The 23,175-nt window shown below is 38.3% G+C and overlaps 1 protein-coding gene across 1 annotated transcript in view; it reads left to right on the forward strand.

The window, feature by feature from the left end:
* CDH7 (cadherin 7) overlaps positions 1 to 23,175 on the forward strand; it is a 144,603-nt gene that overhangs the window by 98,176 nt on the left and 23,252 nt on the right. The window contains exon 7 of the mRNA XM_018571099.1: positions 20,842 to 21,095. Coding sequence (XP_018426601.1) covers positions 20,842 to 21,095 — 254 coding nt within the window. The remainder of the gene's footprint in view (positions 1 to 20,841; positions 21,096 to 23,175) is intronic.

The raw sequence follows: 23,175 nt of genomic DNA on the forward strand, positions 1-23,175 counted from the left end.
GGTACAGAAGCAAAGCCATTTAAAGCCTAAACACACCCTTTTCACCTTTTCTACTTACAACATATTAGCTGCTTAGTCTTAACTTTTCTAATTAAGTTTAATTACTTTTCTTTCCGTTTCATGATTCTTCATTTTTCTGTGTGCTTTTGGGATTGTGTACTTTTCATATTTTACTAGTTGCATTTTATCTCCATGGTAACAGGCAACCTTTATTTGAAAGGGGAAAAAAAGCTACTGTAGTCACCATAACAGTTTTGTGCCTGCTACTCATGCATATTGCAGCTCACAACAAGCTTAGCCCCCATTGTATGTATTTAGGGATGCTTTTTTTGTTTAGTTTTACCCGCCTAACACAAAAACCAAATAACACCACAGATAAATAAGAATAATATTACAAGATATTAAAATGATAACAACAAGATAGGACTTAGGAGTTTCACTCCTAAAATACAATAAATGGTAGGCTGATTCTGCAAATGGAGCTGCCTTGCTGTCTCTGGCTTCAGTACTTTCAGTCATTAACCTGGAGCAAGCATATTGCAGATAAAGTCCCTGATTTGCCTATTTGTACTGAATAAGTGATTCCAAAAGTATTTGATACATTGCATTATTATGAAAGCCAGGTAAGAAGCATTTTTAGAAAGAAATGTCAGTAATGGATTCCTACATGGCCCTTGAATTGGCTTTGCAAATTGGATTGCCAGAAATTAAATAACTAAACCCTCCCATCATCTTCAGTAATACACATGAAATCCACACTTTTTTTGCAAAAAATATACTGGCATGTACAAAGATCCAATAATCATTTCCGCACATTTTTGTTTAATTTGGAACCCAGGTCCAGCCATTAAAGCTAATACCCACATGGCTTAATTCCGGCACTTCGTTTCTTGAAGTGTGTCATTACCCTCCGTTTTTTTAAAGTGCACTTACCCTTTACTATGCCTATAGTATGAGAGGAAGGCTAGTGAAATACATTAGATCTCCTACGCAAACTATTCATAGGATTTAAATTATATTTGATCTCTATCAAATCATAATTTCATTCTATGCAATTGTATGTTGGCTGTCAGATTGCAAAACCTTGTCTGAAGGAACTAATGATGCATTTAGAAAAATTGCAATTAAGGGTGGGTCTGCTGAACATCATAAAAAAGTTCCATAACCCTTCAGAAGACCCCTCAGACTCTTTGATTGGTTAAGTTAATTCTGTAAAGGCCATTTTCAGGGATCAGAAAAGACTCTGCATCTGCAGCTCAGTGATTCTGCTGACATCAACGATATATGTTTCAGTTAAAACATGTAGTGGTAAATTTTGTGAGTAAGGGGTGAACTGTGGAGTTAACCCGCTCCCAGTAATGCCCATGCTAAGTCTGCTGGTGTTTAGATTGTTGTTCTATGAGCTGGAAAATCTCTGTGCAAGGTGAGGCTGAGAGTGCCCTTTATCAAACTAGGATTCGCCTAAAAATTCAATAAAGACCATTATCCAGGCATGCAGCCAGACTGGACAGAAAAGGAGGGGGCAGCAAGTGTGTGCTCCCCCTCCTAATCTGGCCCAAGAGTTTCATTTTTGTAAATATCTAAAAGCTTCTCCAAAACCAGAAATGGAGGAAAAATAGGAAGGAGAGCAGATGAAATATCTGTATGTTGTTGGTTGTATCTGTTTATTGTTGGAGGATTAGAAGTAAGAAAGATTACTTACAATGGTAGGTTGCTATAATCGGCATTTCATCTGAAACCTATGATAAGGAGCTGGTGCAAAATATATCTGTTTCTAGGCCAACTTTTTTGGTTGTTGTTTTTGGTTGCTCTCCGTGCCTGTTAGGGCATAAGGAAAAGCTTTGTAACACAATATATCCAAATAAAGGTACCGCCTTTAAGGTGACTTGGCAGAGGCTCCCATGGTTGTGTTAAAAAAAAAAGAGTGACATGGGTTTAACATTTTCAAACAGTGTAGCTGACACTTTGGACCATGGTGGCAGCTAGAATGCTAAAAAAATTCTGAAGAAGTGACCAAGTTATGCCACAAAATGCATCAGTATTGTATATGGTCCTCTCTAATTTGTTCTTATTAAAATTCAAGTTTAACTTTTTTTTTAAGACACAAAGTCAGGGGCACCTCTACCAAGTCATCCCAACTAGGGTACCTTTTCTTTCTCATAATATGGTAAATACAACCATTTTGATCACCTTAACTGATTGAGCATGCATACTGCATACTCCTGTTGCATGTAACATGTAAAATACTCTATAGTCTAAGTAATTAGGTTGTTACATTTCATTTACATTCTGATGTATGGCATATAGATCCTAAACAGTCCATTTTACATGTGTTTGAATAATTTTTGTCCCAAGTAAGAACATTCAAAATACCACAAATCAATTTTTTTTAGGTAAATTGTTAATTGCCTCCACAAATTTGGCTTGCCTCCATAAGAAATACTGTAATTGGTAAACAAAAGCTTGATAGTGGTAGTAATATTTTATATACAGATATGTTTGCCATTTTGTTTGGAGAAAGTAGACATCTCCATGGCAGATAAAACAGATAGATAACTTGGAATACTTTCCCCTCTGAACATCACTTCTAATTAGTTTTACAATTTAATCAATTATTATCACAGTAGCTGTTTGTAAAATGTACTTTACCAAACAAAATGTTCTACTTTTAAACCTTAATTTATATTCTGTGATGGTAGACTGATCAAATCTAAAATAAAAATCTGAGAGTCCATTATTCTGAGAATATATAATATTTAATTGGCAACCTGGAAGAAAATTGCTGTGGAAGCAATCAATTTAGGTATATTGTTATTCACCATTAAATGGAATAACACCATAAAATGTGTACCTTCATTTAACTTTACTTACAGAAAAAGTCAACTGACTAGAAAACTTTATATTATTGCAGCCAGGCAGATTTTGCACTTCATAAACCATACAAGGCCGGGTCATTGCTCAAGTTTGTTTGTTGCTGCTTCTTCTTGACTTGAGTGAAAAAATGCTGTACATCACTTCTCCAATGTGTACTCTGCAATTGCATTTATAAAAGCAGCTGAGTCATATGTTTGCACAAAAACTATACAATTAAGGTAGGTTATGATAGGGATTAAGTTCGGGTTCGCTATTAGAAAGGGTTTGCAGCAGATAAAGCAAGCTTAATATTTGTTGTCCTGGCAAATTAATATAGGGATTCTACAGACTAAATTCTTTGTAACTATAATGCACTGCCTGGTCTTTAACCCTTTCACTGCCAAGACCTTTTTTTTTCTTTTTTTTGCACACGTGTTATAATCCACATTTTAGGCCTGACATTTACTTCAAACCCCCAAACATTATATCTTTTATGAACGCCAACACGCAGTAGTATAAAATGGTGGCAGTTGCACATTTTTATGAGGCACGATATGAGCGCAACTCATTATCAAACCCCAGAATTTAGTGAAACAGTGTGTATTTAAGTTAATTTTAAGGCCCCAAAACACAATATAATATCACATGTTTTGTAAAATATAAAATATGAGGTTACAATGAGTTAAAAAATGCCCAACAAGCCCAGGTTACAAAATTGCATGCATCCGTGAAACGGCAACAAAATTCAGTACCCCAAAAAGTCCATAGATGGGGCTTTGAAAGCCCCTACAGGTCATCAGTTTAGGGATACAGGTAAATATTGGCCATATAATTTTTGCTCTCATCATGGTGTGCGCGGGGATACCCAACATGCATAGCACAATCGTAATTTTCGTACGTAAGCGCACCCGACGCGTGTTTACTTTAATTGCTATTATATAGGGTGGCTTACAAGCCCCCCATGTGATAGCATATTGGCAGTGGCAGGTTCTCTTTAAGGTGATACTGGGGGTCTGAGAGACCCCCAGTATCACCTTTTCACTCTAAATAAGCTTTTGAAGTGCAGATTGTATTCTATACTTTAATAGCATATTGCTAGGCTTCAGGAGCGATGAAAGCTATGAAAAAATGTAAAAAGGTATTTGCGCTTATGGATCTCTCTCCCTTTTAACCCAATAGCTGAAAACTGCAGTAAGAACACCAAAACAGATCTAAGATATTTGGTCGAAATAACTATAAACAAAGTGCACTGCGCTATTTCCCCTCAAAATTAAGCCTTATCCCCAAACCTCTAAGAAACAAAATATTCATTAATCAATGTGAACGGAATCATATCAACCGCTGAATCTGTTATACAATTCAAACATAACAATTACATTTCTCGATTGTGTGGAATAACCATTCATAAAGAACCTGTCTTGTAAGTGAATATAACAATTTGTCTAAAAAATATTAGGTGTAAATATATCACAATCCAAACAATACTGGAGCCGCAAAGCTCCCTAATAGACCCCTCCAGTTAGTCTTGTAACAAATAGTGAACCACTCAACCATAAATAAATTAATAAGTAAATAAATATAATGTGTTAAAGTTCATATACAGGTGAAACTCGAATAATTAAAATATTGTGCAAAGTTCATTTATTTCACTAATGCAACTTAAAAGGTGAAACTAATATATGAGATAGACTCATTACATGCAAATCAAGATAATTCAAGCCGTGATTTGTCATAATTGTGATGATTATGGCTTACAGCTCATGAAAACCCCAAGAACCCCAAATCCACAACCTCAAAAAAGTAGATTATTACATGCAATCAATAAAACAAGGATTGTACATAGAACAATATTGGACCTCTGAAAAGTACAAGCATGCATATGTACTCAGTACTTGGTTTGGGCCCCTTTTGCCGCACTTACTGCAATTACTTTTGCACGATATTCTAATTATTCGAGTTTCACCTGTAAATGAGTTAATCCAATGAACCGATGCTTCCCTGTGCTCCACCTTCATGCGATATAGAGCTCATAAACACTCACCAGAACCCGCTGATGAGAAAGCATATATACAAATTCCTCTTTCTCTCCTTTGGTATCTTCACATCACAAACACTGATGTCCTCTCACGATACAATATTCATCAAATGTATTTCTGTAACCAAGTATCCATTAACTTTCAAATGCCAGCTCAATTCCTCTCCTTTGCAAGACCTCAATCTCTGTATCACAGCTCCACTGATTATCGGTAAGGTTGGGACTTCTCACAGAGATGGATAACACAAAAGACAAGATAAAAAATGCACATAGCATAAAATCAACTATTTATTTGCGCAAAAGGTGATTAAAAACTTACATGAAGATAAAAACAATTCACTTAGTAAAAGGATTGATGCAATTCCTTCTCATAAAAGACCGCTGACAGGTACATTTTACAAGTTGAATGCAGGTACAACATCGTGCACGCTCGCTCCCGATGTGTTTTGTCAATCTAGACTTTTTCAAGGGTAGCGTTCGTACCTGTCTTAAATATCCCTCTTAATCAAACATTTCTTAATCAGTGGATAATCCAACCTATCTATCTTCCCCCATGATCTTTTTTTGTATGATCCCTTGTTCCACAAATACATTTAAAACCATACTAAATATTCATGATTGAACAACAACAAATATGTCTAATAATTGATGCAACAGTAGATGTAATAACACTATATAATTTAACTATTAATAAAACAGTTGAGATCCAGATCCACATTTAACCCTTTAGTTCTTAATGTATCTATTTAAAAATAAACAATAAAGGTGATCAGCGCCAGTAAGTGTAATGTGGAAATAAGAGCTACCAAGCACTAAGGATATAACTAAATATCTGGAAAATTTGAAAAACAATATTGTGACGAGCTAATAATCATACATATCTAATAAATTGAAACATATATAAATGAGTTGCATATATGACCCTTCAAACAAATGAGGCATAGAAAATATCTACACCAAATCCCTGATGAAGTCACGTGTTTTGACGTAACGTGCATAGTGCAGAGCTTCTGATGTCACTGCACTGAGCTGAGGCGGACGAACAGGTTTTTTTTATCGCTTTGCTGCCATTTGCCCTGCTGGTCTGACCCAGCAATACCCAATGCCTGTACTGTTTACACCATTGTGAGTACGCATTTTTTATTTAATAAATTGCATTTTATTGGACGTTACGCACTATGTCCTTGTCCTTTTTCTCTTTCCACCTGGATTTATACTGGTACCTGTGATCTGAGGAGACCTTATCGCCTTTTCTGTGCATGGGCTTCCCTTCCCCATTAAGAAGGGAAAAAGCGCATTTGACCTAGCTCTGTGGGTCTACCTCCCCAGGTGAGCACTCACTTGATGCCATCACTCACTTGGTGGAGGTGAAGGTCTGCCAGCATTGTGTGATTATCCTTACCTGAGAGTTATATGCACATTGGCTGCGAATCATCTGAGGAATTTTTTTGCACAATCACCATTGTTTGCTTTTGTTTTTTCCTTTTTTTGTCTATATTGCTTTTTTGTCTTTGTGTAGATATTTTCATAATTAAAAAATCCAATTTGTTTCATTTTGGAAAATTAATCTAGTCTTATTAGCACCCCTCCAACGTCCATACATTGTATCTATCCCATAAAACATTAGTGGTGATGGATCTTTATTATGGACATCCTTAAAATGTTTAGACACGCTGTGATTGTCAAACCCATTTTTAATATTTTTTATATGTTCACTGATCCAGAGTCCGTCGCATGCAGTTGGGTTGACGTGTGGCTTTTTTAAAATAATTTTTTATTTTTATGTATTTTTTTCTTTTCTTTAAAATATTTTTATTTATTTTTCAATTTTCCATTTTAAAAATTATTTTTACTTTTTTTCATACTTTTCACTTATTTTCTATTCGGCTTGGTACCTCGGAGGTACCAAGCAGAATAGTTGTGCCAAATGCTGCTTGGCATTTCACTCACTGCCGTTCGGCCCCATGAGAATATGGGCGAACGGTAGTGACTGAGCTGAGCTGCCGGAGCTTCGACTCAGCCGATCCAGATGTTGGATCAGCTGAGTCGAACTCCTTCTGCACTTCTGCTCAGCCAAACATGTAGAGCATGTTCGGCTGACCGAAGGCAGCTGAAGGCAGCCGATGTACAGCTGGTTTTAGCTGATGTATGACTGATGTCAGCCGTACAAGCCAGAAGTGAATAGCCGAACAGCGTTCAGCTCACTTCACTTCGGCAGGGTTATTTACTCGGCTGCCTCCGGCAGCTTTGTGAATAACCCCCTATATGCTTTCTGAAAGAAAAGATCCTGTAGAATAAAATAGTGACAGTTGTAAATTTTTACATCACACAATATTAGCTCAATTCTTTATCAAACCAAAAACTTTTGTAAAAAATGCACTTAAGTAAATTTGAGTGCCCAAAAACACAATATAAGAGCCATTTTTTTGTAAAAATATAAAAAATGACATTACAACCTTACAATGAGTAAATATATACCCAACATGTCCAGGGCAAACTATGGTACCCCAAATTGTCAATAGGTGACAATTTAAATGCCCTTACAGGTCATCAGTTTAGAGATAACCATAAATTTAGGCCCAGAATTATTGCTCTCACTTTGGCGCACATAGTGATACCTAAAATGTGTAATGCAATTGTCATTTTCGTACATGGGCACACCCGACGCAAGTTTACAATACGTTTATTTTTTTACATTTTTTTAACTTTTATATAATTTTTTATTTTACTTAATTGCTATCACATAAGGGGGCATAGTAGTGGTGACAGGTGCTCTTTAAGGTGATATTATGAGTCAATTAGACCCAGATTGTCACCTATGCACTCCAAATAAGCTATTGGAGCACAGATCATGCTCCGATTGCTTATTGCCCCAGCATCTGCAGCCAAGCAATGACAGCCGAGGGACCAGAAATGATGCAATCAGCGTTGCTTCCGGTCACATAGAGTGGGAAGGAGATCGGCAAATGGATGTCCATCAGCCTCCTTCCCTGCTTCATGCCAACACCTCACATGCCAGTTCCGGGCCTGCAGGAGGGGTAGCAAAGCACAAAAAAAGTATGGTGGGGTTGTCAGGCAGGGGCACGCACTGCACCAGCCCTTGGAAGTAATCTTCCAGCAGCCGAGCATTAAAAAAGACACTCTCCCAAATATATGTCATTTTTAAAACAGAATGCTTTTCTTTTTTAAATGTCCCATATGCCAATGCCCAGCAAACCATGTCCTCTTTTGACAATAGCGTGCCTACTAGCCATGAAAATGGCCACAATTTTGTATCAATAGTAGTTTCACAAATTTCAAACAGGATTCGATTAAACCCCTGTAAATAAAACCCAGACATATTTGTCCATCCCTAGTTATTGGTAATAATCTGCCCAGGTATTTTAAGTAGAGACATAATTTAAGTAGAGAGTGGTGTTTTGTACTAACTGTCTGGGATGTTTTACCTTCAGTAAGCCAATCATTTTTGAGAAGACTCAATATTATGTTAATTATTTTTACAAAATGCCAGTTAAATATAAAAACCCTTTAGTCCCGTTATATATATAGGATTTGTGTTAAAGTAGAAATAAAGTTTGTTTAAAAAATTTGTATGAAGGTTTTATGGCAGAAGAAACTGTGTGTTTATTTTGTCTTACATTCTCGTCCGCTTCCTGCAATTATTTTGTCCTAATTGTACACTGATAGTCATGCATGAGCACCTCAGTGTACAATCCAGCATCTTTAAGACATTGGGTATAAATGTCAGCAGAGTTGGCACTAGAGTTTGCAAGGCCTTAAGGGAAACTTAAACATTAGACCCCACTCAGGCCCATAATGGCTCTGTAGGGTCTCACCAGGGCTCTGTAGGATCCCACAAGGGCTCGGTGGGGTCTCCGCAGGGTATCACCAGGGCTCTATGGGGTCTTACCAGAGCTCTGTGGGATCTTACCAGGGCTGTGCAGGCCATGTCTTATCAATGCTGTGCGGGCTGGGACCGGGTCTCACCAGGGCTGTGTAGGCCACCTCTCACCAGGACCGTGCAGGCTGCTTCTTGTAGGTGGGAGTGGGCAGGACCAGGTGCCGACGACTCGAGCTGCCTCTGACGTTAAACTCCGCCTTCCCAGCCAGGGTGAGATCCTTGTGCGGTGGATGGGAGGGGTGATGTCTCTCCTCATTGGCTGGTGGACGGAGCCCCAGAAGGCAGTGTGGATGGACGGAGGAAATGGATGAGCTCTCAGCTTGACAGCAACAGGGCTGAGAGCTCATAACGCTGCCTGGCTGCACCTGCAAGGTAATGCGTGGCGGCTGGGCAAATTAGGGGCCGCAGGGAGAGCGAGGCCTTAAGGGACCACCTAATGCCTTATTGAAGAGCTGTCTCTGAATGCCAGGTAAGAAAAAAGAAGACCCCTGACCTTGAAAAGGAATGGGCAAAGATGGCAGCAGTGGCAATGGAGCAATGTGGGCATAGAATGCACCTTGCCTCACTGGAGGAGGGTACTTTGGGAGGTAAGTGCACCATAATGTACAAGCATGCAGGCTGAAGACTTTATTTTAAAAATAAATGCCTCCTTCAAGCTTCAGTAGCATCTGCAGTGCAATATGTATAATACTTGAAATTGTAATATACAATTAGTGTATTAAATAAATATTATTAACTTAAAGAAATAGAAAAACAGGATTTTATTTCAGTTCTGCACATTTGTCATTCTGCAATAAAACAACTATATTTATTAACACATTGTACCACATAAAATGCCGTATATGTCCCTGAAATATAAATAAATAAAAAAAAAACATAATTTAGTTTTGCAAATTATTCATAAATGTATTGTCAATTTACCGAATCATGCTGACACTGCCAAATTTGGCCTGACTATTTAGACATTAATGACCTCTGATCATGGAAGGGTTAAGCTTAAGGGTACCGTGTGCTTTGAAGAGACTGTTTCACATGAAAGTGCAACTCTGAATTGGATTGCTGGGATATTTCTTTCCATATTTACAGTGTGACCATGCATACTTTCAGTCACTCAAGTTGTCTTTGGTATGACAACTTCTGAGGGACTAAAAGGGATTGAGAATCATGAGCTGTCTGTATTATAAGTGGAAAGATAAGGTGATATGTGACATATTTCAAAACAGGAGCCAAACCAATCCGCAAATCAACAAGGATAGGGTTTTTTTTTTAATTTTTCAAGTTTTGCTAACTGAACAATCTGTTCTTGTGATAAGAAAATAAGAATCTAAGAGCATTATTAAAAGCATTATTAAGAGCATTATTAAATTTATTTTGGGAAGCGTCAGTTTAAAGCCTTTGGTCACGGACAATGGAATAAAATAAAGGTTAATGGATAACCTTCAATAATGATGCCATCATGTTAAATCTTTAAAAAAGTATGCCCCTTAAATGTCAGAATGTTAGAAAAAAAGTGCTGAAATGTATGCGCTGAGCACAGCTGATCCTTACGCTATGACCTTGATTTAGTAAGGTAAAAAGCACAGTGCAGTACAAATATATAAATAATTTTTCCTTATCTTTACTGTGCTACACTTTTAAAGTGTAAATATCTTCTGGTTTTACTTCATATTATGCACATGCTTGATAAGTAAGGTGTTAGTATGATACTTATGTGTTACCTCTAAAAGAAATCAAATTACTCCCTCTCACCATCTGCTTAATCTTCTTATTTGTTGAGAAAACTGTGTTGGTGAGCAAATGCAACTCTCCTCACAGACCCCAGTGTAAAAGGGTCAATTAGCACTGCTTTTGCTAATTTAATTGATCATAACTCAGAAAGTATCTCTGGGGAAACACTCAAATGTGTTCTTCGAGGCATTTTCATTCCGTATTATAAAAGGAAAATCACCACACATTACTAGGTTTCTCAGAGGGAGCTATCTAGAACTAGTGCCTACTGTAAAGAAGCATTTCCATATGCAAAGGTTAAACCTCTTGTCCTCCAAACACAAAGGGGTCTATTCACAAAGCTGCCGAAGGATCTGGCCGTAGCTTCGGCCGATCCTTCGGCTAGCTTCGGCCCCAGGACCCCTTCGGTTCAGGAGAACCGAGGGGGTGCTGTACGGGCTATTCACAATAGCCCGTACAGCTCCCGATCACAGCCGAGCGGCTCAGTCGAGCCGATCGCATATGCAGCCCTCGGCAGCTTTGTGAATAGACCCCAAAGAGTGCCCCCTTGTCATTTGCAGTGACCTTAAAGTGAAAAATATTGCACCAAGTCACTATATGGACCACTTATGTATATATATACATTGTTACCTAATTTAATAGGTTAAGATATGATTCACTATATAAGCGTTCACACCTACAAGTATTTAGTTATGTGGATTCAAACATGAGATTTTTGAGCTCACCACAGCAGAAATGTATTGGTATACAGTAATGAGACCAGTTATATATCATGTGAGGGACCCATTCTGGTGGTCTGGTGGTCCAAAAGATGATTTTTTTCTCCCACATTTGCTTTCATAGACTTACATGGAGTGGCAGGGATTGGTGGCCTCCAAGTGCTAACCTAATAAAATTAGAATAGTTCTGGGAAATGGATATTTTTAAAATACCCTTTGTAACATCATCCAACCCCTTTCTATGCAAATATTTAATTACTTTACTGTACCCAATTTATTTGAGGGAAAAATACAAATGTGCAGCTGTCTGTAGGCTAACCAGGTCATACCTGTATCTATAGAATGGGAGCATCTAACCTGATCACCTCATACCTGATCCTGAAAGTGCTCTAAATTACTTTCCCGACACCTACCTCCCATAGTAAGAATGTACTTCAGTGTTTCTTCTATATGCAGACTGAGCAGTTCTCCATCACCATTGGAATTCTAATGTATACCTATTCATAGCTGAAAGGGCTAGAGTAATGTACCATATTATTAGAATGCACAACTACATGACATATATGATATTCATTATCAGACCTGGTGTCCATGACTCCTATATACATGGCAATCAGCAGATTGAACTCCAAGGGAGAGATGACTAAGAAAATTAATTCTAAAGATTTGGATTACAGCATCACCCCAGAAAAGATCCTCCCAGGGAGCCCTTAAATTATACCTAAAACCCTAACACTGAACTTATTTTATGTACTACTTTTTGGTCTGTTAAATATACCATTGGTAGCGTTTTGTTATATATGTTTTAGAAGTGCAATAATTTACCTGTTGATCTTGTCAGAAATCCAGTGCTGCCTTTGTCTTCTTTTTTTATAGATAAAGGGTAAAGTTACACTGATGTTGTTTATTATGACATGCCATACATTTCTGCTGTAAAACTAAATGCTTTTTTGATGGAAGCTCCCATTGTCTGTATCAAGGAGCATTCTAATTTCAGCATGTTGACCATCACTGCAAGTAAAGTGGCTGTCTTAGAACTAGGTTACAGCTTCAAAGTCAGACAACAGTAATTTACAGCAAATTAGTATTTACCTTTTAAAATAAGTGGAAAAGGGCAACAGCTGTTTAATATTCAGTAGACCTAGCACTGTGTTCTTATGAAGGCAAAAGCTACTACATTAGGTTTTTAATAGATTCTCTGTAAGGACAATGTGAGTTTTTGCTTCCCAAGCGATTGGTAAGCTGTTGTTATGTTGGGAAGAAATGCATACATAGCTATGTCCTGTTTGCTTAGATTTTGTACAAAATAATGCAGGATTTCTTTCTTTTACACATGTTTTTCTATTCTGCTGTCTGGTTTGGTTATAGTGTGATCCATAACTGTATTAAAAAAAAAAGTATAAGCCTATATTGATTGAATTCAGTAGACAAAACTGGGGCAATTTGAGATTCTAGATTACAAAGGTAGAATTTGGTATTAGAAACGTCATAATTTAACTAGTTTAGGACTATGAGCATGTAAGGTAAAGACAAAAAAAAATACTGGCCACACCATGGCCAATATACTCAGCAAAATCACTGAGACTAGGGGGGTGATTTACTAACCTAAACACACGCACGCACTAGGTGCGTGTGATTTTTACACAGCAAAACGTATTTATCAACCAAAAAGTCTCTAAAAGCATATTTCCACTAATGCCATATATGGAAAAATCATGCACATGATGCATATATAATGCTGCTTCACAGTTTAGACAAAAATGGTTAGCTCATGCATTTACATTCCTGCATTTATCAACGCAAGCAACACAATGTAGAGCTAATTTACACAACATCACCTTGCAATTGCACCTGCTGGGTGTGTACACACTACAAAGGTGTCTAGATTCCACCAATAGATCATGCTGGGAGGGAACACACTACAGAGGTGTATACTTGTTCGTGGCGTGTTTATAAGGTTAGTAAATCAACCCCTAGCTCTCAGTTTGACAGCTGGGATCCGTTTTTTTTCAGAATATGCAGGCAGTGGCTTCTGTGAAATTGAAGCCTAGAATTAGTGTTTGCCAACTATTAAATCTGACATAGTGATGTATTTGTACAGTGTGTTTAAACTATTTATTTTATTGACTGAGCAAAGATATTTTCACCCAAGATTCCCACAACTTTCACATAGGATTCACATATTTTTCTAATTTATTCCTATGTACAAAATATGTGAGTCTTGGGTGGAAAGTCCATCGTAAAAAGTTTTTTTTTTTAAAGTTTTTAATTTGTGTCTATTTAATTTCTTATAAACCTAACCAACTCTTGTCAGTCTGTTTTCCTTTTCTTGCTTTATCTTTGTTTTTCACTGACTTTTTTCCTGTTTCTATAAACATATGCAGACTTACTTTTAGGGGGTTAATCACAAAGCTACCGTAGGTGGTCGAGTCGAGTAACGGAGCCGAAGTAAATTGAGCCGAACATCGTTCAGCTTTTAACTTCAGCTCAGTTGATTTCAGCCGTACATCGGCTGCCTTTCGGTTGCCTTCGGCTGCCTTCGGCTGCCTTCAGTCACACAAACATGCTCTGCATGTTCAGCTGAGCCAAAGTGCAGAAGCTGTTCGACTCAGCTGATCCAGTGTCTGGATCAGCTGAGGCAAAGCTCCGGCAGTTCACATCACTGCCACCTCCGCCCAACTGTTTACATTGGCTAGCACCTGCCAGAGTATTTCAGGAGGGCCTGAGCAAATGAAAACAACTGGGAGGAGCCGGCCGTGATGTCATGGCTAGCTCCACCCAGTTGTCGTTGTTTAATTTGGGTTATTTGGGGACACTGGTCTGTCATTACAGTACAACTGGGCAGAGCCAGCCGTGACATCATGGCTAGCTCCGCCCAGCTGTCGTCTTTTGCAGGGAGAATGGTCGGCTTTGGTTGACCTTTCTCCCTTCCCTTCAGCTGTCACTACGGCTCTAACTGCTGTACAGGCTATTGCGAATAGCCCATACAGCACCCTTTGGTTCGACTGAACTGAAGGGCTCCGGCAGCTGAAGCAAGCCCGAAAGATCATCCACAGTTACGGCTGGATCCTTCAACTCTTTAGTGAATAACCCTCTTAGTGTCATAAAAAAGAAAAATTAATAGAATAAATTAGCTTTTTTTTCAATAACACTAGCTTAGTTTTAAAATTAGCCTTAGGCATACAAGCAAAAAAAATAATTTTTGTTCTGTTCATTTTTAATTTTAGTCTTTAGATTGCACAGAAAATTAAATATTTTTACATGACAATATTTCCAAAAGAAAGGCTTTTTGTCCTAAAAACAAAATTGATACATGTATTACTTTGGTAAAAGTTATTCCCCAATAGGACACAGACACTGTTGACAAAGTATTTTATAGAGAAAGTAAAAATATCCCACAGTGTAAATCCAACATCAATCACATCATCCAGTGATGTAGATCTATTGTCAATCATGGTGAACCAGGCGACCTGCTGAGAAAAACACGGCAGCTGATTGTCAACAAGATGGCCAGCGATGCTTCCTTATTTCAATCACCAAATATGGTCATGACCATATTTGGTCAAGAACATCACCCTGGGGTTTACACAAACTTGATTACTGTATGAAAAAAGTCAATGAGTGTTCAGGGGAAGTCATTCATTTAGTGCTGGTAGTAATACCACTAAATTATTCAATTCCAGCTGCAACAGCAGCCAGAGGTTTGGGCAGGTGAACAGACTAAATCTGGACATTTTGTTAACTCATTCTTCGAATGTCACACAGCTAGGGTTTTGGTTGAGCTGTCTAGTGACCCCATTGTGAAGCTTATCCCTAATCTACATTAGGCATGAGCAGACATCATTTAGTAGACTGCAAAGTTGTCTTACAAAGCTGCCATGCAATTCTTTCTGGATTCAAATCCCAAATCTGTTCACTCTTGGGCTTTTGTTACTCTGCTACTCTTTTTTTAGTATGTGTACTTGTCTTTGGTAAAAATGTCCTTGCACCTAAACTGTGTCACTGTTCTCACTGTGGTGTGTGCATCACCCTTGCACACCTGTTTCTGATCTCCCAGAAACTGGTACCACTATTATTCTGACATGAAGATGCTGAAGCATTTCTTTCTGTCCATATCAAAGAGATATAGTGTGACCTTAGTTCTAAGCTATGTCTTTCTTTCCTGTTGCTTGGTATCCTTTTGCTTGTATTTTCTATGTCTCCCATCTCACTTCATGTTTTTCATATTGCCTTTTAGCACCACTCTTGGTATATTTCCTAGCATGTGTGTTTCCTGTGTTTTTACTTGTTGCTAGTGTCACCTTTCTAGCCATAGATTCTTAGTATGTCCCTCGCTGTTGTGCTTGGTTATATGTATTGTGTTATTTGCAGTCTGAAGTTGTCAGCTAAGTGTATTCAGAGAGCTGCACACTGCCCAGAGCCCAACATCTGCAAATGAATGGCTCTGAGAAAGATTAGGCACTTTCAGTCCTGGTGTCCCAGCAAGTGCCAGGTTTCACAGAAAGACTTTCAACGTGTTCATGTTTACCTGTGTTAACTTCTTATCCCTGTCATAATTGTACTGATTCTCTGGTATATAGTCCAGTTGCTGAGAGATCAAGTATCTCACCTCTGTCTACCTAGCCCCATCCTTCCAAACCCTTCAGCCACTGAACAATATAGCTTCTCTGCAATGTTCATATTTTTTTAACATGAAGAATGAGTACAGCTATTGTACAAAATATGTATATTTAGTGCAAAAGATGACCACCATCCAAAAACAAGATTACATTTAATAGTTAAAATACTTCAAATACTACAAACATCTACAAAACATATTACCACTTCAGTGATGCCCATGTGTAGTATGTAGTACTATGGCCATAAAAACAGTAACACAGCACAATAAAATATCTGTTGTGCAGCAGTAACCTTCTTTGGCATAATGAACTGTATAATTAAGAGAGTAAAATACATTGGTTATAACAAATTAGTTGCAACAAATTGGCTGCCTCAAGCTGACCATTAGATATTTAATGTAACACACTTAATGTAAAGAGAACTAGTGTATTTTTAGAATTGTTATATCTTGAAGTGAAAGTGATCAACTTCTTGAAAATAACCTTATCAATGTATTTGAATGTTTTAACAACACTGTTACAAATTTTTTTGTTATATGTATAGTGGTGACCATATTTACTAATTATACATTCAGGTGCTGCTTCCTGGCTTTGCCTTATTAATCCTTTTTTCTCACTGCAAGTCCACCAGCAAGCCTTTCTCTTTTTGGAAACAAAAGATTTGTTTTGTATTTTGTAATGATAATAAAACCCCATAATGCTCCTGAGAGCTTGATATCATATGATCATTTTGCCAGGACTCAAATCACTCAAGGAAGCAACAGATTTGAGTATTTTTATTTATAGCTAGAGTTACTTTTTTGTTTATGGTAATGTTGTGATTTTGTAATATTGGCATGTAGTGTATTGACAATGGTAGATTTTCCAAAAAGGCACAGAAGGCTTGTGCCTACAGGAACCTGTTCTGTAGAGATGCCTGTGCTTCTCACATCCATCTACTTTTTTTTCATGCCCTAGTAACAGAAATATCCATGTTTGCTAGTTATTGGCATATTATGTGACGAGTCACATCAAAGCTGCCGTGGAATCTAACAGATGCCTCCATCAATGCTAAACAACATTACAATAGACTTTTATTATATCTATGCAGCATTGCAGAAAACAGCAGGACTCTTTTGGTGCTTTCACAGTGTGCTGCTAATATAGATTCCAAGTATTATAACTTGCATTATAAGTAAAAAAAACTTTAACAACTGCATTTTTAACTCATTAGGACTAAAAATACCCACAGACATCAAAAGACCGTCACCAATTTTTAGACAGATTGCATGAATTTTTATGCATTGTGTATGAAGTGTCTAACTAGAAAAATAGCCTGTCTATTCTTGCTGTTAACCAACTTGTCTCTCCTTTTCCCTTTGCCTGGGCTAATTAAAACCTTTAAGATAGGCATTAATTGGTTGCCAAGAAAGATTGACAGTTTTTTGTTCAGTCATACCCTTTGTGTAAGGGGCCTCTCATGCTTCTACTTCAGGCCCGGTTCACACCTGGGCGTTTTGTAGCGCGTTCCTACGCTCTGCAAAACGCTCAAACACCGAAATCCCATTATTTCCTATGGGTATGGTTTCACACCTGGGCGTATTACAGGCTGTATGAACGCGCTACAAAACGCCCTATGCCCAAAGAAGTACAGGAGCTTCTTTGGGGCGTTTTTGTCGTGCGTATCCATTGGGATACAGCCAGGTAGCCCTCGGAAACGCGCGTTTGTTGCACTTTTTTTAACGCGAAACGTGGTAAAAACGCGCAACACGAAACGCGCGACAAACGCCCATATTCGAACCCAGCCTCATAATTCTTGCCTCACGGTTGGAGATAACAAACTATCAGACAGGTTAAGAAATGTGTCCTTTTTCAATAATGTTCCCCCTGTTAGGTCCCTTTCTCTTTATATAAAAATTTAGGGTCAGCAGACTTCTAAAGTTAGGTTATATTATGCCAGGGTTCCTGTGTATATGAGCTGTAAATCTGGCTCTGCTTATTGATTTATGTGAAGTATAAATCTAAGGTTAGTCCACTTTAGCTATACTTGTACATGCAGATGCCTTTCTGAACATGTTCCTATAGATATTGTTGATGTGTTGCAGTTTAGGTATTTGCCAGGTACATGTTTCAGTGATCTAGTGGCAATTGATACTCAGAGCTCCTACTGTAATGGTAATGCAGCCTGATTCTAGAGCTATATTATAGGTATATTTCCTTGTGTTTTTATTAGGCACCTGTAATTTGTATATTTTTCCACGCCCTGATTTTAGTGGGTTATGGTAGGCATGCTCAAAGAATACATTTCTCCACATCATGGACTTACTGGTTTTATGAGAAGACATCACATACTATTGGCAGAACCCTTGGTGTATATGGAGCACTAGTGATGGGCTCAAAGTTCAAGCTGAACGTGAGTTCGACTCGAACATCAGCAGGTTGTGTGTTCGGCGAACACACAAACTTTTAGGGCATTTGGTGAGCTGTTGGTCCACCAAGCGCTCAGCACAAGGCACTGTGGCTTGTGAGCCCTGATCAGATAAAGCCCTGATCAGATAAAGCCTTGCAAATCATGACCACAGGTCAGGTGCAAGACTTTGCCCAACCAGGGCACAGATAACTGTGAGAGCCATAATTGGGCAAAGTCTGCCAATGACTTTGTCCAATCATGGCTGACCTGTTACAACTATAAACAGTTGGGCCGAGCAATCTGTCACTTCTAGCTCTGCCCAATTGTTTATAACTAGCCAGCATCTGTCAAAATGCCATTCTACGGCGGGCGTTCATCGCAGCAACAGGACGGAGGTCGTAATTTTTTTATTATTATTTCTATGTATTTTTTATTATTTTATTCTTTATTTTGTTGAGTTGTCGTCATCGTGGACAATGCTGGACGATGTATTGCGTTGGTGGTACCCCTTACTCATTCACAAAGGGAGGGCACATATGGGTGCCCCTTTATTAAAGGGGTACCCTTATTTGAATAAGCTCCCTGCCTGCACCCCCACAACCAACGCCCCAGGGCTTGTGGGGAAGAGGCCCATGTCCCTATTGACACGGGGACAAGGTGCTTTTCCAGGGGCCACCCTGGAAAAGCACCTTCCCAGTGTCAAGGGTATGTGGCCTGGTATCGCAGGGAGGGGGGGCATTTGCTCCCTACCCCCTTTTCTGCCCTGCCAGGGGTGTGCTCAGATCAAGGGTCTGGTTGGGAATTTTAGAGGGACCCACGTTTTTTTCCCCATTTTTGGGGGAGGGGTTCCTCAAAATTCCTACCAGACGTTAAGGGCCTGGTATTACTTTAAGGGGGAACCCCACACACTTTTTTATTTGTTTTTCTTACATGGGGTCCCTCCTAAAATTCCTACCAGACCTTAAAGGCCTGGTATGACTTTTGGGGGAAACACCACACTTTTTTTAATGGAGTCCCTCCTAACATTGCTACTAGACCTAAAGTTTCTGGTACTGTTTGCGAGGGGGAACCGCACGATTTAAAAAAAAAGTCATTTATTTTCTTTAGAAATGTCAGTTTTGCTGCAGCAGGTTCTATACATTTGATGCACCACTTTACAGGCAGTTCAAGGGGACCTCCCGGGCATTATATTTAAAGGAATTTTTCATTTTTATTGTTACCCTTTAAGTGATGTTAAAATTACTGCTCCTTTAAAAACTGTATTTTTTAAAAGTTTTTTTTTCATTGATTCTTGTCACCCAGGGCAGTACCCGAATCCCCATACACTTTTTATGGTCAGTAAATTGCATATAAGGTTTCAAAATTGGGACATTTAATTTTCAAAGTTCTACCCTCATAGACTTGCATTGAGTTTGAGTTCTAATTCAAAATGTTCCCATGTTTGAAAGTTCGAATTCGAATCGAACACTGGGGTGTTTGGCCCATCACTATGGAGCACTGTGCAACCCACCACCCCTCCCACCTCAATTCCAAATTAATACTCTGTACAAGTCTTTTAACTAAACTCTGTACAGTGCATAAAGCGATGTGGCTGGAGCAGAGGGGGATGCTTCAGATTTCTGCTTCAGGGTCCAAAAGCTTTTAGATTTAAAGCTGGTTGCAATCATAGGACAAGGATGGTGTACACAAATGTTTTACTTCTTGTATGTTGTCTTCAACATGATTGGATGCAAGCAAAAACATGTATTTTAGTTCCACTTTTCATTGACTAAAGACAATATGACACTTCAGGGTTAGTACCTTCTTTCATCCCAGAGAACTGTGCTACATGTGTACACTGTCCCTTCAGGATGGTTTAATGTTTAATTAAACATCCTCATCTATTTTTTGCATAATATATTCCAATTCAGCATAATATTTTATAATGGCATTTATATTTAATACCATAGTTAAGCATACTTTATTCTAGCCTCAGTTTTTATAGATTGTTCAGTATTTAACATGCCTAAGAATCATGTGGTAAAATCTGCATTGTTACCTAATGAGACTTTTAGCCACTTTTTTCCATACCAATGAAAACATTTTAAAGCCATTTTTCAAGTACCCAGTTGTATCATATACCGAGGAGTTGTAATTCCTGTGTATCATAAACAATTGCCATGTTTGTTTGTTAATACAATTCTCTTTTTACCTTTTTCATCCATTGTTGCATCTCTATCTTCCTGATCTCCTGCATCCACTCCATGACTACGTACACGTACTTCAGCAACTGCTGCATGTCATCTCCCAGGGCAGGTTTCTGGATGGTGACAACAGTGGGCCACTAGTGGTGCCTGTACAACAACCATCATAGCAAGATCACCAGAAACTATTGTAATAAAAGCTGCAGATTAAAAATAATTACTTTGGAAATTGAATTAAGATGCTAAAGTTTATACAAGATTTTCATCATTAGGTTTACACATACTTTAATTATTCACTTATTGCTTCTTGCACATGGAATTGATGGGATTTTTAAAATGATCATATAAATAAAAAAGGAAAACCTAGGGCATGTAATTTGGTTATATTTTTAGCAAATGTTTTTTTTTCCTCAGGAACTGGATTATGAAACGAAGACCAGCTACACACTGAGGATAGAAGCAGCAAACAAACATGTAGACAATCGATTTCTTAGTGCTGGTCCATTCATGGATACAACAACAGTGAAAATTACAGTGGAAGATGTGGATGAACCTCCTGTGTTTTCTCAAGCCTTTTACACAATGGTGGAATCTGAATCCGCAAAGATAGGAAATAGCATTGGAACTGTAATGGCACATGACCCAGATTCCACAAACAGTCTTGTGAGGTATTAATTTTCATTTTGTCTGCTATAGAACTACCAAGAAACATTTTCAGTTGTAATGTAGTTCTAATTATGGAAAAAAAGAACAATACAAAGTATATAAAGTGTAAAGACTTCATAAAGTATCCTAAAATGTACTGTACCGAATTGTGTCTAATACAGCTGTATGCATACACTGCATGTATTGTTCTTTAAAGACCACCTCTGTACAATTTAGTGAGAGTTGAATAGTAAAACTTGCAAACTAAATTGGGGCAGATAAAAGGGAAGCTAAAAGGCACTATATTATGTATTGCAGAATGTTCTCTTTGTTATATACACTTTAAATGCAGTTAAATAAATTACTGTTAGTTACAGCATTTTACACTTACTGAATTACTCCTTGGAGTGTTTGCTGGAAGTCCACCCATGTCTTTTACATGACACTGAACAAACTGGTGTGACATTTTCCAACAGTTGAATCACACATTTTTATTAAGCATTAGTGTAAAAGTATATTTGAACCCACAATTCATGGACTCACAATATATCCAGTGAAACCTCCTAAGCAAGAGATTATATGGGAATATAAAAAATGTGAGGCTTAATAAATCTCATCAGTGACATAATTAAAAAACAAAATTCCACACTTTATTTTATGCATTTAAAAAAGCATTCATATAGATAACATCTAATAAAATATCTAAATATCACCTTGCTCTCGAATCACATGATATATCATAATATAGCTTTAAAAAAAAAAATTCTAGACCATGCAGTTATGCCAACTTCATTGACATTAAACCTATATTGTCATATAGTTCTATTTCATTATCCCATCACAAACTAACAGCACACAATGCCCATAGAAATTATATTGTTTGCAATATTGGCAGAACTAGCCACTTGCATCATTCCATTGACATATCTTATGGAAATGATGCCATCACAAAATATCTATATTGCTGAATAAAAAGGTTGTAGAGAGGGTTCTTTGCACCCATAGATTAGTTCATATAGTATTGATAATTTGGACTGTACTATTAAAAATCCAGTATCTACAGTATCATTATTATTATTATTATTAGTAGTAGTAGTATACGGGATTTATATAGTGCCAACAGTTTGCACAGTGCTTTACAATATAAGGAAGACATTACAATACAATTCAAGACAAGATGGTAAGGAGGGCCCTGCCTGTGAGGGCTTACAATCTAAAAGGGAGTGGCCAGTGATACATGAGGAGGTAGCAGTTTGGGGATGAATTGTTTGAGAATTTGATGGTTCAGTGGTCAGGTTGTGGTGGGATAGGCTTCCCTGAAGAGATGAGTCTCTAGGGATCGCCTACAGGCAGTCAAGGTGGGAGATAGATGGACAGGTCGGGGTAAAGAGTTCCAGAGAATGGGAGAGATTCTAGAGAAGTCCTGGAGGCGAGCATGGGAGGAGTTGACAAGAGAGCTGGATGCAGGAGGTCTTGGGAGGAGAGGAGAGGACAGTTAGGGTAATATTTTGAGACAATGTTTGAGATATATCAGGGGGAGAAGGGGAAGGGGGTTGCAGACACTGAGAGGTTGGTCAGGTGGATGAGTCTAGCAGCTGCATTCATGATAGACTCAAGGTGGGTAGCCTGTGTAGTGGTAGGCCAATGAGGAGGACGTTGCAATAGTCAAGACGGGAGACAACAAGGGAGTGGATGAGTAATTTAGCAGTTTCATTCGTGAGGAAAGGGTGTATTTTGGAGATGTTACGAAGGTGAAAGTGGCAGGATTTGCATAGTGATTGGATGTGGGGAAGAAAGGTGAGGTCCGAGTTAAGGATGACACCTAGCACCTTGGCATGGGGGGAGGGATGGATGGTTGTGTTATCAATCTCAAGGGAAATGTTGGGGGAAGGTGCATGGGCCGGAGGAAATACCATGAGTATCACATATAAATCAAAACACTCTAGTCCATATGGTATATGTATAACTGTAACAAAGTTCTGCCACATCCAGTACACAGCAGGGATTAATCACAGGTAAAGCAAGATATTTCCATATGACTTGAGCCAGATAATGCAAACATAAACCCTTATTTTGTACATCATCTGCAAAGGGAGTGTAAGC

The sequence above is a fragment of the Nanorana parkeri genome, unplaced genomic scaffold (assembly GCF_000935625.1).
Source record: "Nanorana parkeri isolate BGI_ZX_2015 unplaced genomic scaffold, ASM93562v1 scaffold1676, whole genome shotgun sequence".
NCBI lineage: Eukaryota > Metazoa > Chordata > Amphibia > Anura > Dicroglossidae > Nanorana > Nanorana parkeri.